The sequence below is a fragment of the Lytechinus variegatus genome, chromosome 9 (genome assembly GCF_018143015.1).
Source record: "Lytechinus variegatus isolate NC3 chromosome 9, Lvar_3.0, whole genome shotgun sequence".
Classification (NCBI taxonomy): domain Eukaryota; kingdom Metazoa; phylum Echinodermata; class Echinoidea; order Temnopleuroida; family Toxopneustidae; genus Lytechinus; species Lytechinus variegatus.
In genome coordinates, this window is record NC_054748.1 from 38144078 (window position 1) to 38167411 (window position 23334).

The 23334-nt window shown below is 37.2% G+C and overlaps 1 protein-coding gene across 2 annotated transcripts in view; it reads left to right on the forward strand.

Moving 5' to 3' along the window:
* The window catches only part of LOC121420958 (ankyrin repeat and sterile alpha motif domain-containing protein 1B-like), a 75165-nt gene extending 52240 nt beyond the window's left edge, over positions 1 to 22925 (forward strand). The window contains exons 4-12 of one of the 2 annotated variants that reach the window (XM_041615516.1): positions 7061 to 7269; positions 8540 to 8633; positions 9575 to 9678; positions 10549 to 10660; positions 12604 to 12752; positions 13391 to 13858; positions 18185 to 18607; positions 21040 to 21336; positions 22460 to 22925. In XM_041615516.1, the coding sequence (XP_041471450.1) occupies positions 7171 to 7269; positions 8540 to 8633; positions 9575 to 9678; positions 10549 to 10660; positions 12604 to 12752; positions 13391 to 13858; positions 18185 to 18607; positions 21040 to 21336; positions 22460 to 22648 (1935 nt within the window). In that variant the 5' untranslated portion in view covers positions 7061 to 7170 and the 3' untranslated portion in view covers positions 22649 to 22925. The remainder of the gene's footprint in view (positions 1 to 7060; positions 7270 to 8539; positions 8634 to 9574; positions 9679 to 10548; positions 10661 to 12603; positions 12753 to 13390; positions 13859 to 18184; positions 18608 to 21039; positions 21337 to 22459) is intronic. The other variant, XM_041615517.1, reaches the window with a different exon arrangement.
* Positions 22926 to 23334: the final 409 nt, after the last annotated feature.

Sequence of the window (23334 nt, forward strand, 5' to 3'; positions counted from 1 at the left end):
ACTACATAGACTAATATACTACTACTACTACTACTACTACTACTGCTGCTGCTACTTCTGATGCTATTACTACTACTACTACTACTACTACTACTATTACTACTTCTACTACTACTACTACTACTGCTGCTACTACTACTACTACTTCATACCTTTAAAGAATGGATAGTGCATATATTAGAAGTGCATCCTTTGCTGTGAGCCAGTACTGGTATAGATAACTCATGTAAAGATAGCATTGGTTTTAATGAGAAGCCATACAATCTTTGTGACCTTCTCATGTTTCTTCAAACCAATCCTACCGTGACAAGCAAAGATCATTGTAGCTTGACAGCGCAAGACCGGAAGGATGTGTTCAATTGGTTTTCCTAATTCTAGGATGCCGCCGTTCCAAATTTGCACCAAATATTAGACACAAATCCCGTGGGACTGCATGCAATTCATCTGGTATATTCAAAGTTAAAGCCTCTTATACATGTAACCTTTGCTAGATATAAAAATTATTCAATTCACATTCAATTTCATTGCAAGATAAAATTTAACACCAGGGTTTTGATATATGTTTTCAAAGGACTTTTCAACAAATCTTAATTCAATTTGAAAATAATATGATTTTCGTGTGCCTTCACTGAAAAGTGTAAAACACAGCGACATTTCATTGGTTAAAACTTACAATTAAATTATGTAGATTTAAAAAAAAGTCAGGACTACCAGAACAATTTCCACAATGTATACTTTTCTTTTTGGTATGAATCTTATTCTCAAGCATTGAATTGGACAACAATTTCAGGATACATTCTTCACATAATATTCTCATTAAAAAAATGAAAGTTAAGTATTCAGTGTCATGTGGTTACAATCAATGTAATTACCCCCTCAAGCGGGACGAGATTTGGGATATTTCTGGTTTTATGGCTTATATGAAGAGAAACCAATGAAAGGTCTATTCTTGATCTAAATAGGGAGGCACAATAAAGAAAAGACCTAATCTATGTCGTTACAAATCAATCTAATTGCTTCCAAAAAGAAAAGATGAATATTGTTTTGTTATGCAGCTTTGGAAGATAGGTATATGTTTTCTTAATTTGAATGTTGGGAGGCACAAGAAAAGAAGAGATTATCTGCGTAGCTTTTCAATGCCTGTTTTAGTACGAAACGATCTTGGATGTTATCAATCCCCATAACCCTTCCTGAAGCATGTATAATAGAGGTGGCACGTAGCAAATAATGAAGTATTCATGAGAATCATGCCCCAGCGTGCCTTGTAAAATGGATGTTGCTTGGAGATCGATTCACACCTTGGGTTTTATAACCAGGGGGCCAAGCGAGGGAGCTGTTGCCTCGTACACGTAGAGCCTTGTCGGTGTATTCCTGCAGGTCAACCAACGTCCACTTGGGGTTCATGAATTTTCATGTCCGAGGAGTATAGCAAGGTGTCAATGCAACTTTTCCCCCGTTTTTGATAGTCTGTGGTGCAGACTTTCAGTTGCTGGATTGTTTTATGGTATACTTCCGACACCAAGTTTTGCATTGTCAACATCTACATGATGTACATCATACATACATGTACATACAGCATAACCTTAAATGCAAGCCCCCCCCCCCTTCCCACTTTTCCCAGTTATCTTTCTTGAAACTTTAAAAACTGTCAACGAGAAATTTATTTTAATTGAAATACATCATACATATACAGTCGTTCTCAAAATTATTCATACCCTTGTTGATATTTGTGATTTTTCATGTTTGTGATGAAATGAATGCATTTTATCAAGTTTCTCTATGATTTATGTGTGACCTACTAGTGAAAGAATAACAACCATGCACAATTCAAGAAATTTCTCTTTTCAGGGGTATTTTATTCATAGATATTCAAACAATGTCATGTTCAAAATTATTCATACCCTAGGTTTTCTGAGTCCAATGTCTTTCATTAATAGTCAATAGCATAGCCTTTGTTCTTTACGACTGCTTCTAGACGATTCCTGTAAGTGTCCACAAGTTTCCTGCACGTCTCCTGCGGGATGTTGGCACATTCTTCCTTGGCGTAGGCCTCAAGCTGGGTCAGGTTGGTCGGGTTCCTAGCCATCACTCTGACTTTCAGGTCTCGCCACAAGTTCTCGATCAGATTCAGGTCAGGACTCTGACTTGGCCATTCTAGGACGTTGATATCATGGTCCTTGAACCATTTCTTCACCAGCTTGGCGGTATGCTTTGGGTCATTGTCTTGTTGGTACTTCCAGTTGGGGCCAAGCTGGAGTTTTTCAGCAGATTCCTTCAAGTTCTCATCAAGGATCTGGATGTAATCCTCCTTTTCATGATTCCTTTGACTCTAACGAGGTTCCCTGTGCCACTGGAAGAGAAACATCCCCATAGCATTATGTGCCCACCACCATGCTTGACGGTTGGCACAGTGTTCTTTGGATTGTATGCTTCCCCTTTCTTCCTCCAGACGTATTCAACATCCATATGGCCAAATAACTCCATTTTCGTCTCATCAGACCACAGGATGGTTGACCAAAAGCTTGGATTTTGCTTCAGATGACCTCTAGCAAAGGCCAGTAGAGCCTTCAGGTGTTTCTTCCTGAGCAACGGTGTCTTCCGAGGCCTGCGTCCATGGAGACCTCCTTTGTGCAAGACTCGCTCGATGGTGGACCGGGACACCTTCGTCCCTGACCGGTCAAGCGTTTCAAGTAGGGCCTTGGTTGTGGTCCGGGGGTTGTTGTTGACCTCTCTGCAGATTTTCCTGGCAAGTTTAGGGGACACCTTGCACTTCCTGCCACGCCCACTAAGGCTCTTTACAGTGTTGTACCTCTCGTGCTTCTTGATTACGCTCTGGACTGTTGCCACAGGGACGTCATACTGCTTTGAAATGGCCTTGTAACCTTTTCCCTCAATGTGGGCATTCACAAGACATTGCCCTAGGTCCTCACTGAGCTCCTTCTTCTTGGCCATGATTATCAGAGACTGAGAATAACCAGAATGCTTTCCTCTATTTATACCCTTTTAGAAAGATGCTATTTTCCATCATTGTTTAATGGCTTGTTTAACAAAGAGGGTATTTAATTCATTGGAACATCTTGAAATAACTATAGAACAAAGAATAGCACATTCCCAGACAGTGAAAATAATGCACAGTGTCATAAAAAGACATTTTCTTGAGGTATTGGCAAGGGTATGAATAATTCTGAACAAGTGCAAAAAATAACTTTCGACCCTATCTATTATTATGCTAATGAAGACTTGCCAGCTCATATGTCAAATCATGCATAGCAACAAGCAGACAAAAGATACAAAGAAAGTAACATCATAATAGCTTTTACAAGTCAAGAATCTACCAAAGAATGTTTTTCCACAAGGGGTATGAATAATTTTGAGGACAACTGTATATGCGTGGAGTGTACTAATAGGCTAGTGTACATGTATATCTCTCTTGTGCATGAAATAGAAGAGCATACACAATGTGAACTTTGTTTTTATTTTATCTGATATGTTTGCAAATACTTACATTTATTCTGCCTTTTGAAAATGAAAGGTTTTTGGTGTGTTCACACCAGCTCATTAAGAAAAATACCTGTTCAGGCCTCAGATTACCTCATTCATTTCACACTTCCTCCATCCAAATATAATTCTGATACTTAGCTTCCACTCAGGAACTATGCTGATGATCTTAAAGGACAAGTCCACCCAACAAAAAGTTTGTTTGAATAAAAAGAGAAAAATCCAACAAACACTGAATTTACATAAAGATTGGATGTGAAATAAGAAATTTATGACATTTTAATGTTTTGCTTCATTTCACAAAAAAGTTATATTTTACCATCATGGTCGGTATGCAAATGAGGAGACTGATGACATCACTCACTATTTCTTTTGTAATTTATTATATGAAATATTCTAATATTCTCATTGTCTAGTGAAACAACAATAATTCCTCCATGAACATATGGAATTAGCATTGATTAATAATATATGGTTCAGTCAAGTTGTTCCATATTGTCAAATTGGTAAAAAATGAAATATTGTATAATTCGAACAATAAGAAAAAAAGAAATAGTGAGTGAGGGACATCATCGACAGTCTCATTTGCATGCCAATGAGTCGTGCATATCACTGTTTTTGAAAAAAATAAGCAAAACTTTAAAATGCCATAACTTTCTTATTTTACATCCGATTTTGATGAAATTTTCAGCGTTAAGCACTTTGATTTTTCTCTATTTATTCAAATCAACATTTCCTGTGGGGGACTTGACCTTTAAAGAAAGTCATGAGATTGTGAATGTTCTTGTCAATTTGAAAAGTACCTACTAGTTTTGGGGTATTTATCTTAAATAAATTTATTCTCAGCCGGAGTTAGGTAGAAATGGTAGCCTGTGCAAAAGGGGGAAATAATAGTATGGGTTTGGCAATAATACATGGTTTATGATGTTCTGGGGTTCAGAAACTGCTACAAATGAGAACAGAGTATTCCTGGGCCAAACAACAGGTATTTTTCTTGATTTGCGAGGTGTGAATGTGATCTATAGAGAGAATTTTCCCCAACAGTCATCAGTCCATCAGTCTGGCTTATCCTAATTATTCATTTTTCAACCTTTGATCATTGAACATGTCTCTTGTGTAAATTCTCAAAGCTGTGTCAATAAATGCTCTTTGAAAACAGACGTGAAGCGTGCAATAATGTTGGTGGCTTTTTAACGGAATTTAGGAAGTGGTTATTGCACAGTAGCTTCCCTCGCAGTCAAAGTTGGTTCCCATGTTCTTTTCGAGTTCACTTGCACATCATTCAGTTGAAGATGCCTAGCGATTGGAGTAAATTGGAACAGGTCCGAATGTTCATTTGATGTTTGTCTTTGATTGGTTTACTGGAATTATCGGAGTTGAATGTGACAAACGGTAGTGATTATCGTGTGATGGTGTGGATGTTGAACTTGCTGGCTGTCAAAATCAAACCCAGTTGGATCATCTCTGTCTCTTTGTATAAGCTTTGCATTGGTACATGGGCTCTGCACTTGGATACATGCACTTTCAATATGAAGAATCTGTAATGGTATGATATGTTTTCAATCATTCATGGATTCTGATTCCACATCAGTCTGTTATAATAAATTTTTAATCGTTGTTGTACTTGCAGATAATGTTGTTCCTTTATTTTGTCTTTCTTATGAGGCCAACAACCAGAGAGTTGTTTTTTTACTATTGATATCATTCATTCAGCATTTTAATACATAAAAATACAGAGTTACAATAACCTTAACCTGGGGCCCCATTGCATCAAAGTTACTGTTATTGTAACTTTGCCATCCCATACTAACTTTCTTGGAGTCCTTAATGTTGATTGGTTGATGAGCATCGTTACCATAGTATCAACCATTCAATTACAAGGTTACTTTCAATAAATTTCCATTTATGCTCTCTATTATACTGTTTTTTATGTCTGTTTTACGAAGTAAGAATGCCCTTCTGTAAAATTGTACTTGACTTGTATTACTTATATTACGTTGTATTATGTTTTGAATGGAATGAAATAAAGAATAGAATTGAATTGAAAAGGTTACTTTTATGCAACAGGGCCATGCAGGTCTTCCTTCAACAATGGCAAAAGAACAGGTATTTTTTGGTGGTCTATTGGGTATGAGCCCCCCTGTACTGTTCTACACATTCTATTAGGTCATGTGAGGCCAAAGAATGTGGGTTCATGCAAATCATCACCAATAATTAAGGGTAATCCCCTTGGATTAAGAAATTAAACCACATTATACCAATAGTGAGCAATAGATGGAGTGTGCAAATAGTCTGCTAGCACAGGCTCATATACATGCATGATACTTTAACCAATAACAGGTCTAGAGTAAGGACTAGACGCCAAAGGTTCGATCTATCAAAATAAAAAAAGATAGAGCCAGCCTTACATAGTGAATCTAGTCTCGCTACTTCACACTCTGCATTAAATGCACTACATGCAAATTGCAAAAAAAAACAAGGGTCTGGGCCTGAAGACTATGTGCTTTGTAGGGCAAAGGGCAGGTTGTATGCAGAAGACATTTTTTTTAAGGGGAATGAAACCTTTGGAACAAGTAGGCTTGTGTCGAAACAGAAAAATCAAAGAATAAGAACAAAGAAAGTTTGAGAAAAATCAGACCAATAATGAGATAGTTATGAGCATTTGAATGGGGAGGGGGGGGGATTGTTAATTTTTATCTGTACAAAAATGCCCCCCATTTTGAAAATAGCCCCATATCGAAAATCCTGGTTCTGCCCTTGGTCAAATAAAATCCCAGTACAAATTTCCATGAGGACAAAAATGAATAGAAAGAGTTCTTGTTCGCTGGACAATGTGTAAACTGTGATTTCGCACTTGTTTTTACATGTGTATGATATCTCAAGCTGACTTTCTGTAGCTGTATGCATCAAGTTGAAGTGAGATTGAACGTAAAGAGAATGCATCTTTAGTCCACAGTGACACTCAAGTACATTAGCATGCAAGATCATCGGACTTTGACTATGCTCTTGTCCATCTTCCACTGATGACCTTGACTTGTATATTTCACCATGAATGAAATTCATTGAAACACCTGATGAATTTGATGAGGCTTTTCATTGTATGTACTACCCCACAACATTCTTGAATTCCAAGACAAGGAATCACTGTGTCCCATTTGTTTGGGATAAAGCCAGTGGTGAAATGTCTTTTTGCTAAATCAGTGTTTTGCCTTATTCAAATGATCTACATGTACGGTGTCATACACTACGTGCGATATACATAACAGCGAGAAGTAAAATGCTGCAAGACTACTGCTTAGAAAGAATGTTTCCGGCTGATAGTTATGTACAATCTTGACAGACTGACAGATCAAAATCAATATTTTTTTATTGATAGACATCACTTTTTGATTCGTGGTTTTTGTATTTGCATCTGTGATGTCTATTCAGTTAAGTCTGTCAACTACATTCACCTAGATAAATAAAAAGTAACTTTTACACATGGAATGTAAATGTACAAAATATCAACATGATATGAAATCGTTTATTAACAGTTGTTTTACCTTTTTCTCGGCATTTTCAGGTTTAATATATGGTTCGAACCGTGGTAGCCGTACCTTCTCCTTGTCACAACAAGATCGATTCTCACGCCTCTACCCGGGCATTGAGCGCTCTGGCGCCCTCGCTGGCAGGATGTCGGTGATGAACGGGACGTTGAGCGATGGGCTCGGGAAGGCAAAGGGGGACGAGTCCGTCGTAGGAAGTCTAGATGACTCATCAGAATGGGATCAGGTTAGTTATGATGATGATGATAATGATAATGATTATGTTGGTGATGATGATGATGATGATAATCATGATGTTGATGATGATGATGATAAGGATGATGATGATGGTGATGATAATGATGATGGTGATGATGATGATGATGACGATGATGATGATGATGAGGATGATGGTGATGGTAATAGTGATGGTGGTGATGATGATGATGGTGATGATAATGATGATGGTGATGATGATGATGGTGATGATGATGTTGGTGATGATGATGGTGATGATGGTGATGGTGATAATGATGGTGATGATGGTGATGATGATGGTGATGGTTATGATGATGATAGTTATTGGGATAATGATACTTGTAATAATAATGATTAATAATGATTGTAATGATGATGATAGGGATGATGATGATGATAATGATGATGATGGTGATGATGATGTTGATGATGATAATGATGATGTTGATGATGATGGTGGTGATGATGATGATGATGGTGATGATGATGAGATAATGGTGATGATGATGATAGTTAATGGGATGATAATACTTTTGATAATAATAATAATGATATGATAAATTTGTGTAGTGCAGCCACTATACAGTACAGATGTACTCTATTCTGCTTAATAATGGTAATGATTTTGATGATGATGATAAAAAGAACTGATCATGATCAACGTTTTGGTTGGTGGTGGGAACAAGTATAGAAACAAGTCATGCACATTGAAAGGTCAATTGAGCAGAGTTACCACAAAATATAATTCTGAATGACAGTGTTGAAGATATTGATTGTAGGAAATTATATGAAAACCGGAACTAAGTAAATAATTTTTATGATCCCAGGTAATTCCATAAAATGATCAACGTTTTTGTATGTCCCACCCCATTTATCTCATGTGTTACTTCACTTTATAAACTGATCAAGTCCTGGTTCTTCGAGAACATTACAGACTGTCAAAAGAACAAGAAATCAAAGACAGAAAATTTCGTGAGGGTCCTACATATAGATTGTCGTACGTACATATTCTATGGAATTATGTTTTAGATATACTAGCGTGACATATTATTATTTGTTTGGCGTCACCTGTACCTGGGACGCGAAAAGCAATCTGAATCACGATGACCCACAAGACTTTCCTCCCGATAAAACTGATTAGGGTGAGACATCTGCTTCTGAAACTATTCCACAATATGTTGCTTAAAAATCTTGTTTCAAAGATAAATTTGTGTTTTTTTATTTAACAAATTATTTTGTCTGATTTTGTTTTTATTTAGATCGAGAGTATAATGAACTCCTTTGGGGCAGGCTTAGTACGGGAGTCTGTCTATGTGCGAGAATACCAACAGGACTTTGAAAAGATGTTTGAAGGTAAGGCAATCTTTCTATCTATTTTTCATCTGTCCTTATGAAAGGTGAGGAGGGAAGGAAGTTGTAAAGGTGGCTTCAATACAATACTTTTTTTCTCCCTCTCTCCAATACTTCATATTAAAAGGACTTAGAATTAATCCATGGCTGCAGTGAAAAGTTACACATAACTTACTGTCAGTAGAATAAAAAAGGTTATAGAATATATCTCTTTCCTCCTTTACACTGTATGTCCCAATTGGCGGTGCTGCACCATCCGAAGTTTGCTCAATCTCGAGACTCTATCCTGATCGGCCCTCTTCGCGATTAATCCTGAGATTTAAGAAACCCCGTCTCCACCATGGCAAGAAGAGCGATTCCTGCTCGAGCGAGGCATCGTTGCATTATGGTCCGACGCCGTGAATAAATAATCCCGAGTGCATCTGCACCTACGAATTAGCGCGATAATTCGTAAAATAGCGTGCTATTTTGCAAATAATCCCAAGTTGACTGTGGATTGCAATCTCGAGATTAATCCTACGAACTAGCGCGATAATTGCGTCTCCATTGCAAATAATCTCGAGATACATTCAGATCGGGATAATTTTTCGGAACAGAAATAGCGCGCTAATTTGAAAACTCGGGATGTTGCAGATGGCCCTAGTGAAAGTAGGCGGGGGGGGGGGTTAAGAAAAAAGTGGGGAAAAGGAGAAGTAGGGGGGTAATACAATCTGCCCCCCCCCTCCATGATAGTTTTTATAGGGCAATTGGAAAAGTGAGGGGGAAGGGGACGAATTAGATAAGTAAATGGTTCATGCAAGTTGTATCTTTCTTTGTCTCAATTATCATGGCAGTTCAGAGGGGGATGGGAAAAGTTAAGGGGGTCAGAGTAGGTGGAATAGGTGTTCCTTATTAACCTTAGGAAATCTATTTTTCTGTAATTTTCTTTGTTATAATCATTGCAGGTCCAGGAAGGCCTCAGAGTATTGGTGCATGGTTGGACAGTCTGAATCTCGGCCAGTATGAAAACATGCTCATTGCAAACGGATTTGATCATCTTGATTTTATTGTAAGTAGTAAATTCATTCTCTCTCGTACATGCATTATCAAATCAAAGGAAGTATGATCGTAGTGAAATTCAGTATAAAAAAAAAAAATGGGCGTAAATTCCTATATTTTACATGCATACATACACAGATCATGAAAATAAATACAAAATAAACTTTCATAAATCAGCATAAACACAAATATATACCAAAATTTTGGCCTATATCCCAGATGATGAATGGTACAGATGAATTCAAGCATAGGGAGAAATTAATCATAAAAATAAGATTTAGGGCTTCATTATAAGCCAGTTCGTAGTTCCACTATGCGCATGATCAGAGGAAGGTCATTTGTACTTAAGTGACATGGTGGTTTAAAATTTAATGAGATAAGCACCAACTTTGATGTCTTGATTATTCATGTATTCTTTTGCATTGTGTTTTTCATTTATATCCACAAAAACAACAATGCGTCCACGAACGACTGGTATTTCACAGTTTGCCAAGTACATTGTACAACATGCTATAAAATGCATTCAAAGGAGAAATATAACAACACCTTCATAGAGTGTTAATTGGTGTGCTACTCTAGTCACCTGGTCTATTCAATTTCTTCATCCTGCTATGTACGGCATGCTTACGTGATATCTTGCTTTGAAATCTGCCTATCAAAATGAAAGAAATGAAAGGTCATTTGACCAAAATTGTCCATGAAGTAACTACGAACTGGTCTATTGTACCTCTATATCATTTATCATATCCATTTATCTTAAATATTATTTATTAATCATTGATGTTATCAATAATATATATTAGTTTCATCATTTGAGTGGTTATTGCTGTTCTTAATATCACTTTTGTGCCAAATAAAATGATTGTTCTTATCTTTACAGGGTGGGAGTATTATTGAAGAGCAAGATTTGATGGATATAGGTATTGTAGAAGAGATTCATCGGAAAATAATCCTGGAAGCTACAAGATGTTTACCCATCATGAAACCAATAGGTAATCTAGCTTTGAATTAAGAAATAAAAAGCAACAACAGATTTAAAAGAAACCAAAATACAAGGAGAAAATCTATCTTATCAGAAAGAATAAAATGAGAGGAGCAATCTAAAACTTGTTTGATCAAAATCGGTTATAGAATAAGTGAGTTGTGGAAGTTTGAAAACTCTTGTTATACTTTCTATGGGGATCCTCAAATTGGCAAACATGCTTCAAAATGGCTGATTTTGTGGACAACTCTCCTTTTGTTTTGTACAAAATTTTTGAGATTTTCCTCATTATCTTTCAAATTGCTTCTTGCCTCCATCTGAGCACAACATATGTCATGGGAAAATATGATTCACACCATACAGTATGTCAAGGTCAGGAGGAGATAATGTGAAATATGTAAATAAGGGAGAAAATCTCTGTACAAAACAAATAGAGAGTTGTCCACAAAATCAGCCATTTTGAAGCATGTTTGCCAATATTAGGATCCCCATAGAAAATATAACAAGACTTTTTAAACGTCCATAACTTGCTCATTTCACAACCGATTTTGATGAAACTTGTTTTTAAATTGTTCTTCTTGTTTTACTCTTTCCAATAAGATTGCTTCTCTTTTTGGGGTTTGGTTTCCTTTAAAGCGGAGCAAGCTATCAAATACCAATTGTTATATTAGCAAGTCTTATAATAACTTGCCTTGGGCCTGAGCTATCTGGCCTTGTGTACAATAATACTGGAAGGTAATATTTTTGTCTTAATACATTTAATTTACTCATTGTCTATTTTGTGAATGTGCCAAGTTGCTGAGGATCATTAGCATTTCATTCAGTAGCTTCAGAGTGGAAGAAATCACTACAAAAGAATGTGATTCATGTACATTGTTTGGTTTAAATTGTGTGATCGTTAAGGCCCCATTTGGGATTTTTACCAGAGATTTGCAAAAGACACTTAAAGCAGTTGTTTTTTTATTGAGGTCACCATTGATGCCAAATACTAGACAGGCTATTTTAGTTCGTCTCTCTGTTTATGAAGTTTGATATTCTTGTCTTCTTCCTTTCTATTTTCACCCCAATTTTAATTGTTGCCTCAAATTAAAGCGACCTTTTATTGACAAATCATGGGGAAATTAAGGCTTATCTCGGAACAGAGAAGGGATTCAAGTCTTTCACTCGGCTGCATGCCTGAGGGTGTTATGTAATAGACGCCGGCATGTCTGGGAGGTCTGTAGGCGAGCAATAGCTAGTAGACTAACCAACCAGAAGTAAACTGCATGTTTTCACTTTGAAACATGTACCTTCACAGTGTTCATTTTTTGGGGTTAGCAATCAAGAGACCTGCTATGAGTCTAGGAATTGGGATTGTTGGAAACTGGAATTGCGATGATCCGAAGTATCACAAGTTCGGTCAAATTCGTGCTGTCCGAACTTTTATCGCATTAGTCCGACGGGCGCTCATGACGGACGGATTATATTATGCAAGTCAATTGGCCTTTTGCAAATTTCGTATTGTTTCAATTTTCCCATGATTTCTCAGTTGCTGGGCCCTTTAACTTTGTTGTTAATTTTCTCTGCTTTTGTTTTGTCTCTTTCCTCATTTCTTCTTTATTTTACATGCATGTAGCTTTCATTATATGAAGAGGCTAAACTTTATTCTGGGAAATGCGTTTTCTATCATTGTTTCTTTTTCACTTTGTGCTTATTAGTTACAGGATTGCTTAGAATGCATGAATGCGTGTAAGCTGCAACCAGAGGACCAACGGCTTAAGGTCCTGTCCGAGGGACATGGTAATGAAGATTTTGCCTTACAAGTAGCAATCGAACCTGGGTCACCGTTATCCTGAGAAATAACTCCAATCTACCCACTGAGCTAGCATTCCTCCTTTAATTTATTTCTTAAAAATGTAATTGTTTCGAAACGTTTTTTATTCATTTTTTTCAATCACATTAACGTTCCTTTAGGTCCTGGTCCGGAGTTCACACCCAAGCCTGCGTCCGTCTCTGATTGGCTGCGGAGTCTACTACTCAGTGATTACATAACAAACTTTCTTGAAAATAACATCACTACGATGGATAGAGCATTAGAGCTATGGGAGTTTGAACTAGAAAATGTAAGTATAGAACGGATGCCAAATGTAATTTTGTGTATCTTGTCACTCCCCCATCCTCCCAACACATATACAAATACAGAAAATTTTACATAATATATGAGCACCCAGCAGTTTTCCTACGAAGGAGAAACCATCCATAGCAAGTTTTGTACATAAGTCTCTGGGGAATTTATCATTTTGGCGATTAGGTCTGCTATTGCACAGGCAAAATCATGCAGAACAAAATAGTTATTTTTAATACTCTAGCTACTAAAAGGTATCATCATCATTAAAGACGATGGATATTTTCTTAAACTTTGGACAATATCAGACCTTATCCTGCCAATAAGCTTTAGCTGCAAGCAAATTTATTACATCTGAACAGCTTCATTAACCATAACGGGCTGGGGGGTGGAATCTGCCCCCTACTACATTTTTCACGATAAATCTGCACGAAATATTTCAACCGCAGCGCTCACTGACTTTTTACTTTTAAATCTCGCACAACTTTTGAGACCAAATTTGCGATAAAAGTTGAGATCTCGGGGGCGGAATCGGCCCCCCCCCCCTTCCCCCGGCTGTAAGATGGGTCCAAATAACCCCGCTCATTTAGGGTTAAAGTTTGCATCTAAATCTATTCCGATTGCGCATCATTACAGGTCCTTGAAGTACCTATGCTAGGCCACAGAAAGAGGATCCTTGCATCGCTTGGTGACCGACGACGGAGTCGACACAGCAGCACCATCGACATCGAGATCAGCCGACCTCACTCCCTGGATCTCACCTGCAGCGAAGACTTGGTAAGACCACCCAAACACAAATTCCCCTCTTCCTGTGAAAACCTTCTGTCGTCTTGTGAGCCAGTCCCGACACTGTCACCTCCACCGCTTCCACCACCACCACTGCCACCACCGCCACCACCCCGTCACACCTCTGCTGTTAAGCCCTCCTCCTCCAACCGAGAGAGTATCAAATCCAAAGCTAAATCCCTCGCGAGAAAGGTCTTAACCAGCCCCACCAGCTCCAGATCCAGTGAGAAGGGGATCCGACCTCGGAAGCCGACGGATCGCGGTAGCTCCAAGTCAAGAGACGTCCCTGTCGTACCAAGGGTGGCTGCTCCGGTAAAGGCAAGATAAAATGAACATCAGTGACGCTGATTTGGAAGCTTTGTATACTCCGGAGATTACTAACATAATCATTTAACGGGTGTAGGCTACATGCTAGCAATGCTAGGCAGGATTCATACAAGCTGAAATAAATCACTCCCCCTTCCCCCAAAGACATTCCAGAGAAATGAGACAAAATTTAAATGAATTGTCGATTCCCATCCGCATTCTTTGTGACTGGTTTGCAATTGATATTTACAGTGAAACTTCAAAGAGTTCATTTTTTCTTTGAAATCCTTTCAAGTCTGCATCGGGAACCATAATTCTACTGTACATATCATATTTCAAACCTGGACCCTGTCTTACAAAGAGTTACGATTGATCCGATCAATCACAACTATGGACGGCCAGCAACGTCAACATCTATTACGCATGTTTGTTCAAAATATTTTCTAGCTGTGATGTATATTCATGCATTCATTGTTTTCTTGAAAATTCACTGTGCTGTAAATATCATGAATTTTTCATACAAAAAGTTATGACATTGATGGATTTCCATAGAGTTACGATTGATCGGATCAATCGTAACTCTTTGTAAGATGGGGCCCAGGTGTGAGAAATATAATGACAGTTCTTTCAGGTTACATTGAACTTTCCCTGTCACACAAAGCTTGAAGATTGATGATATATTTAGGACTAACTTTTTAGTGGTTTACGATGCCCGAGTACGCAGCTTCAAAGACATGCATAACCTTGTACACGCTCGTCATGTTGGGCCCAAAATTGCTCAAGAATGTGATTTTGTTTACAATTTCAATACTAATTGTAATTTTTGGTTAATATCATAATTGTTTGAATATATTTGCTTTTACTAATTTATATTTCTTTATTTGATCTTGTGAATTAACCACTAGACCCCTACCCCAACAAAATAAATTCCCCCCCCCAAAAAAAATAAAAATATCAAAATCAAATTAGAAGGGGAAACAAGAAGAAAGCTTGTATGAATCCTTTGTGCTGTTTCACCTTGATAACAGAATATTAGCTCAAATAGTTGACTGAGAATAAATTAATAGTTAAGTTGACTCATTCGTCGTACAAATATGTAGATTTCAGCATATTAGAAAACATTCCATGACTTTCTGGCTACTAAATGTATATATATTTGTAGATATTCAATCACCTATAGTTGTTTTACATCATGGGTAACATAATATAAATTTATGAAAGAGATAAAACCTTGACATTAACCCATTACCTTCTTAACCGTGTGATCCCCGTACAAAGTCTATGGGAGTCACAGAACCCAGTAGATAACAGGTTAAACATTGGCATTCTGGAAGCGGGAGATCCTTGTCTATAGAAATTACAGAATTCAGTAACCAACGGGTTAATTACTTAGAGTGATGTGTAACTAACAGATCGAGTAAAACCCTCTTAACCCTATCTAGGCCAGGGGATGGGGGCCTCCGAGGCCCCCCCCCTCGACGATTCGCGCATTATTTTCGCTGTGCGAATTTTTTTTTTGTCTACACTGCTTGCTGACTTTTTACTTTCAAGTCTTGCATAACTTTTGAGACCAATTTTGCGTCACCAGGGTATGTGGTTCCAAAATTGCTCATTGAAAAAATCAATGCAAGTTGTGTTTTCAACCAAAAATCATAAATGTATGATTATTTTTAGTTTTGCTGGTCTGAATGTATTTATTTAATGCTTTTTATGATCTCAGAAGAGTCCCCAACAAATTTCATTGAAAAAACAATGAAAAAAAAAGGTCAAGAAATACATAAGAAATTGCAAAAACAATATAATACATAAGAAAATGATTTGATATCGAAAACTTGTTCATGTACACTTGCTAAGAACACCACAGAGAGTTTCTATACCAAAAATGAGAACATTTGGAGCTTTATTTAGGGAGCATACTAATTACGTATAGATTAGCATAATCACTTAATAGCAATTCACATGAGAAAATTACTGCACAATTTTGTAGATTATGTCCCAGACAACCCGCATGCCAATTTTCTGCACGATCGCGCGGTCGACGGCTGAGATCTCAAGGAGGCCTGGGAGACTCCCAGCCAAATAAACTACATGTACCAAAATACCCCGGCCTAGAGAGGGTTAAGGACATTATATGCAACAGCCGATTTGAATAGCGCCACAAGCAGCTACATGTAGCTCATTTTTGTTATGAAAGGTTCTGTACCATGTAATTTAAAGGATCAACAACCAGCTGTAATGTCTACATCCATGTTAGCACTATATTTGGTGTTCTGGTACCATTACCGTGTTGGTGCCCACCTCCCCCCTATCTTTACCCCCTCCTATCCCTCCGCCATCTGTTCAGAAGAACCTAATACACCTTCATGCTAACGTTACTTCATTTTTTACAACATTCAATTTTCTTCAATGTGAGCAGGATATTAACTCTCCAACTTTTCACAGTCTTTAGTTTGGATACTCATATTTGAACAAATTAATTGATCTGGATTTTCATCATAATATTAGATTAGTTGCATTTGTGGTTGACCTTTTAATTCATTTAGTCCATATTCTATTTTGCTGTAATAGTGCCATGCTTATGTTGTGCCCTGTACATGTAATGTATATGTACATGATCATTTCATTTTATTGCATCTACATGTATTTATATTCACTTTGAATATGTAGATATCTGTAGATATCATAAGGACTCCATGTATTTTCAGTGTTTCTTTAAGACTTAACTTTACCATTAACATATTTTTTTTGTATATTTTAGTGAATCCCAAAACAGTTTAATTTTGGGGACTTTCATTATATCAATAAATACATTCACTTTTAAAACACATATCTACATGTAGTACTAAAATTTGTAAATGCTCATCTAACTTGAAAGCTAGTTAGTTTTCTAACAAGTAATAATGTTTTGTATAGTGTGCAATATACATGTACTTGTGTGTATTGTAGTATTGGAACTTTATATATTCAGGAGCTTCTTTATTTGTACAATATTGTCTACTTACGGCAAATTATTTATACAAATGATAATCTATTGCCTAGCACACCAACGATAACAATGAGTCGCCAAAGATGAATTTTGAGAATGACATACATGTGTGCATGTAACTCATCAACTGGTGTTTTCTCTGTCTCTTCATCATGGAGTTTTGGGGAGCATTTCATCAATATTTTCATCCGACAAGTTGTCAGATCTGACATCCTTCCATGATTTTGATTGGCTGAGAGGCACTGTTCCTATGGTAACTGTCAGATAAAATAGGACTTGTCGGATTAACAAGTCCTTTCATGAAACACTCCCCAGTTTCCTTCTTCAGTTTGATATGTGTACATGTACCTACCAATTATTCTGAATAACGCATAAACCAGCAAGAAGAGTTTCCAGTTGTGTTGTTTAATAAAACATTGTGATGCAGGAAAATGGCTTGAGTTTTGTTAAGAATATGACAACCTTCTGTAATGAAAGGGATGGCTCATTAGCATACAATGTATCTCCTGTTCTCCTAAAAGTTGTGTTCACTCATTTCTAATATGGATCCAGAATCATACGACAGTTTCTGCGCAAATTGTTTCTGACTTGCCAACAGTTTCTGTAGATTATTATCCACAATGCGGGGACGATCCTCCAAAGTATGAATTTGGTGCCAAATCAAAGAAGACATTTTCACTCGTACTATTTATCGTTTGTATTATTGGAACATTATTATTTGATTATGATATTTATCTCCATACATGTTTCCTTCCTTGTGCAACCAACTGTATTTTCTAATCAGTGGTCAACTTTAAAACTAATCACGTGTTTGAAACGCAGAATGATTAATGATAAACCTGTATAACCCTTTGAATATTGGTCAGCATCTTGTATTGAATCTTGCTTCTCGTAGAACATCACTTCTTAGAAACATGAAAGCTGCTTGAAGCGTTAGTGGAGTAGTATTGCAACTATATCTAAAACTGTGTTAAAATAATCATAAGAAAATCAGTCTCCATCAGTTAAATTGAACAATAATAAAAGATGATGTATTTATTAGGCTTATCTTATTCTCCTCCTGAAATAATAATGGTGAAAGAGGAGTTTACATTAAATTATATTTACAAGATAAATGGAAGAAAATGGTAAAGGGTGTGATTGTGTTATTTTGCAGAGATACGTGTAGGCACATGCTTACTCTATTATATGAATGCCATTGATAATTGAACTGATTTTGTAATCATTTATTCACTTAGTGCTTAGTACATTTCATATTTTTATTGAACAAATTTATGTCATTTGAAATGTTGAATATATTCCGAAACTTGATACTAATTTTCAAACATTTTTTTGCTACTTACTATTAACAGGAGTTACAGATAGAATCTTTTGTCGGACCCGAAGAGAGAGAGGAAATCAAACGTCACACGAGTCAGTCATCGTCGTTGGATATCGATCTCTTTAAAGACTATTCCAAGGAGGTAGCATCTCCGACAAGAAACTCCACTTCCTCGACGATACCTGAAGAGGGAGCCCTTCACCCCTCCGAGGAGGAGGAATTCAGAACTCTAATAGAGACCACGGAACAGTATGCGCGCCAGAACGGCGATTGTGCGAGCTTTAAAAGGACTAATGAGAGAGGGATGGTTGAAAGTAAAAAGAAAGAGGGAGGGGAGGAAGAGGAGAAGGGGAACGGAGTCCCTCCAGAGAAGAAGCAGGGTGACACCCCCGGATCACAATGGATGCACCCTCCTGATGCGCTCATAAAGGGATGCTGCAATTATACATCATCTGTAAGTATAATGGATGGTCAAATTCTGGGTATGTTCTATTAGATCATCAGCTCAAGACATGCCATATTTAAGTTTTCCCTTTTCAAAATGCTTGAACTTTTTAACTATAAGTTTTTTTTTTTTCAAATTCTTACTCAGACCGTTCCTAGGATACTTGACTATTTTCTGTGTAATATTTACATGTATTAGCAAATACTCATATGGGCTATTCCACGGTTACTCACGTTACATTTGGAGACACCTTGACTCGTACTTGGAGCTGTAACTCCATTATTATTGATAGGAACTAAACATCTCCTTATCACAACAAAGTACACAGTCTGACTATCCTTCGTATAAAAACAAAACTTGGGAAAGTCTATTATGCTCCTGGCAAATCTTTGGAATGTGTCGGTTACTCACGTTACATGATTTGGACATGCATAAAATGAAAAGTCAACATAAGTGAAAAGTCTCCTCATACAAGGCTTTTATGAAAGTTGATTATATCCATTTCAAAGAAGTATATTAGGGAGACAAACTTTGTATATAATAAAAAAAATAAAGAACACATGGTTTTTACTTGGGGTGCAGATAATATGGTTACTCACGTTACGGTTACTCACGTTACATTTTGTCCATGTATGGTTAACAACACACATGTCATTAAAAATTCAATAATGTGTTTAAAATTCATTGCTAGGAACATCTAAAAGAGATTTTATACCAAAAATTGGAACAATTGGAGCTTTATTAGGGAGTAGGAGGGAAAAGTATGATTTCGCTTACTAATTATGCATAAATTAGCATAATCGCTTAATACCAATTTGCATGAAATAAATTACTGTATAGTATTGTAGATTATGTCCAAGACAACCTGCACGCAAATTTTCGGCGTGATCGTGCGGCCAATGGTTGAGATCTCAAGGGGGGCCTGGGAGCCCCCCCCCTTCCCCCACCCTCCGGGCCATATCAACTCCCAAAATACCCCGGCCTAGATAGGGTTACAGGTAAGGGCATTCAATGTGTTGTTCAAACACTCTTTAAAGTTTGGTTAATCAAAACCAAGTCTTACTAATGCACTCTCGCATTGTGAATACTTCTACTAATATTCAATTTTTTTGTGTGATTGTATGACCACTGATATTTTGATGAACAAAGAGTCGCATCAAAGAGATGTACCCTCATTTTGCTTTTAATTAATCAAAAATAACTTCACAACTAACCATGAGACTTAAAACTTGACATCCCACAGAAAATGTTACCGAACTGAATAATTTTTACTGGTTACTCACATTACATGATGGTTACTCACGTTACAAAGTTACTCACGTTACAGTTTTTCTTCATCAATTTTATAAAAAAATTGTACTTTTTAATGATTTTGATAGTCATCACTGTGTCAAAGATTGTTTGAAGGAAGAGAATTTAAAATCCCACCAATTAACTGTGAAGAATTTTTCTCTCAGAAAACAAAGTCATTTTTTTCGGTTACTCACGTTACATCACCTGAACAGGTTGCAATATTTATTTTTGAATGAGTACTACAAATTTACTTGAAAAGCGGTTGTGTATTTTAAGTAATTTGACTCTTCTAAACTTCAGAAATATATAAAGTGGTATGTTGTTGCAACAACAAAATGGTAATAAGGCACATTTCATTTTTCACTATTTTTCTTGTATTTTGGTACACAATGGAAGACACAACTTTTGACCATTTTTTTCCAAAGTATACATATAAAAATAAACTTTTTATTTCTTGTTCCTGAAACTATCATGTATGAAGGACTTAAAGTATTAAAAAATTCAAGAAAATATTGAATTTGAATTTTTAAGCTCATGTCCACCAACCTGTGGAATTGCCCATATGCTGCATGGTGATTTTCCAGGAAATCGATTAAATCATAAAAAGTCATTACTAATTTTAATGAAAAAAAATTATGAATTTGAAGCTTATGGATAACTAATTTGAATTTCTTTAGTTTTCTGTTTCTGTTGTTGAAAGGACATATTACTTTGGCGGTGTAGCTTTCTGCCACATTTTAACACCAAGACCATGTAACCAATTACACAGGAAATATTCTATGTCTAATTTAATCCATCATAATCGCTGATCTTATTGACGATAAAAATTCATCCCGGGGCCTTTTTGGTTAAAGTGGATGTAATGGTTGAGTTTGGATTTGAGCTCAGAATCTTGTAACCATGAATCCAGTGCTCTAACCAACAGACAACATGACCCATATCGGCAGTTCTGGGGCCCAAATCATCAGGAATCACAACTATGGCAATTTTGTCATTATGTCAACTACTATGGTAACCTTGAATTTGATTGGCTGCTGAGCCCTGTTACCATGGTGGTTACCATAGTGACAAAGTTGCAACAGTTAATGAAACAGGCTCCTGGATTGTAATTTCTATCATTATTTGCTCTTTTACTCCACCATCCGCAGTATCTAGGGTCATCTATCATCAAGGAGCTTCACGGAACCGAATCAACGCGAGAAGCGTGCACGCGGCTGAGACGATCAGCACAGCACCTCCAGAAGATGCCCGCGATCACGCTCTCCATCAACTACGGCGGCGTCAAGTTCATCGACTCCAAATCGAAGATGGTGATTACGGAACACGAGATCTGTAACATCTCCTGCGTCGCCCAAGACTCTCATGATCTTAAAACCTTTGCATACATCACTAAGGATATCCAATATGAGAAGCTATATTGCCATGTCTTTACAGTCAAGACTGTGGTAAGTTTAATTCACTTTTTTTCTTGAATAAAGGGTTTTGGGCTGAGAATAATATCTGAATAAATAGGACAAAATTCGCCAAGCGAAACGCTCAAAATAGATACCGTCAGTGGTGGGCTACCTACAGGTAGCAGAAATTGTCACTATGAAGTCACAGGCAAGGCTTGCACAGAATAGAGTGACAGGGCCTTTACATGTTGACTTGTATCATATCTTGATGGTGACACGACATTTGCTCTTGCGACATTTGCTCCGGTCTTAATATCTCAAAGGGCATAGGGTTAAAGTTAGGATTGTAAAAGAGTTTGTGGTTCAGAATGATGTAAAGATTAGGATTAAGGTTTATCTAGTTTTATACCCCTTTCATAAACCTATCCTCCAATTAGCCGCCTAAGAGTAATGCGGATAATTCAATAAAAATTGCGTTCATAAACTCCAAAATAATCAGCACTATTTTTACGAGTGCCGTCCTAAAAAGGAGGATAATCATCATGGCAACCGCACACACCCCCTCCGATGCGGTTGCGTTGGAAAAGTGTGACCTTGTGACCGCTCCATGGCAATTATCTGCATTACTTTCGAAATGCGTTCATAAAGTCAAAATCTGGTTCCGATGCTGCTACTATGCGGATAATTGCAGCATCAAAATAATGTGGATAACTTTGGTCCTCCTCCGATTTTATGACCAAATTATGCTGCTATTAGCCGCATAATTTGGTTTATGAAAGGGGTATTAGAGGTTAGGATTAATGTTTGGCCTAACGTGCAGATTTTCCATCGGAGCAATTGTCACTGGAGCAAATGTCATGGAACCATCTTTAGTGTATGTTATAACAATACACAATATATTTCCTTTCTCTTCTTTTTTTTCCATTATTATTGCAGTGGTAAATCACACTTACTATCATACCTTTATCGTGTGGTTTGGTTTTAACAAGTTACAAGAAATTTCTGTTCTATTCATTATTATTGCAACGGTAAATCAAACTTATAATCATAACTTTGTCATATGGTATGGTTATTACAAGTTACAAGAAGTTTATGTTCTATTATGTTTCTTCATTATTGTTGCAGTCGTAAATCTAAACTCTTACATAAACAATTATTTATCATGTTGTTGCAGGACTTAGCCACGGAGATCATCATGACGCTAGGTCAGGCATTTGAAATTGCTTACAAGATGCTCTTAAAGACAACAAAGGGGGCAGCAGACATGACCCAACCGCAGCAGCCAATCAGAGTCAAGGAGATTCAGGCGGCAGCAGACGACGGCGATTCCGACACCCCCAGTTATGAAGATACAAAATTATAGCGGCAGCCCCCTGGAAGGGGAATAGACTGTTCTCTTTACTAGCAATGCTTTCAACAGAGATATAAACAATTTCCTGTATATATATATAATATATAAAACCCTATATGTGAATTCTGAACACTATGGACAACCAATATGAATTTAAACTCTGGTCTATAAAGTTGTGGTTTAACTATGGATCGCCAATTGTGACACTAAACAGTACCTGGTGGGTGTTTCATAAAACTGTTTGTAAGATACGAATGACTTTACGCACAGCTGGGGGGTGTTTCACAAAGATTTAAGTAGGACTTAGGTCGCACTTAAATGTCGACGCGTACATTATGTGCAACGCGTAATCTTATTGATCAATACGCAGTAGTGCGCGTCCTCTTGGCATGATCTGACCAATGCTGTCAGGCCTTTTATACTGCGCGCAACAAGACATTTAAGTGCTACTCTAAGTCATACTTAAATCTTTGTGAAACACCCCCCTGGTGATCCTTTCTTGTGCTACATGTATGTGATATCCCTGTGTAATGAGTTATGACCTAAGAACATGTTCTAGTCTAGCGTAAAGTCGTTCGTAACTTTACGAACAGCTTTATGAAACACCCACTGGGGGCCATTTCATGAAGCTGTTCGTAAAGAGCGACTAATGATCCTTGTGGTGAATGATGTTAACCATTAAATGTTCATTGGTGAAC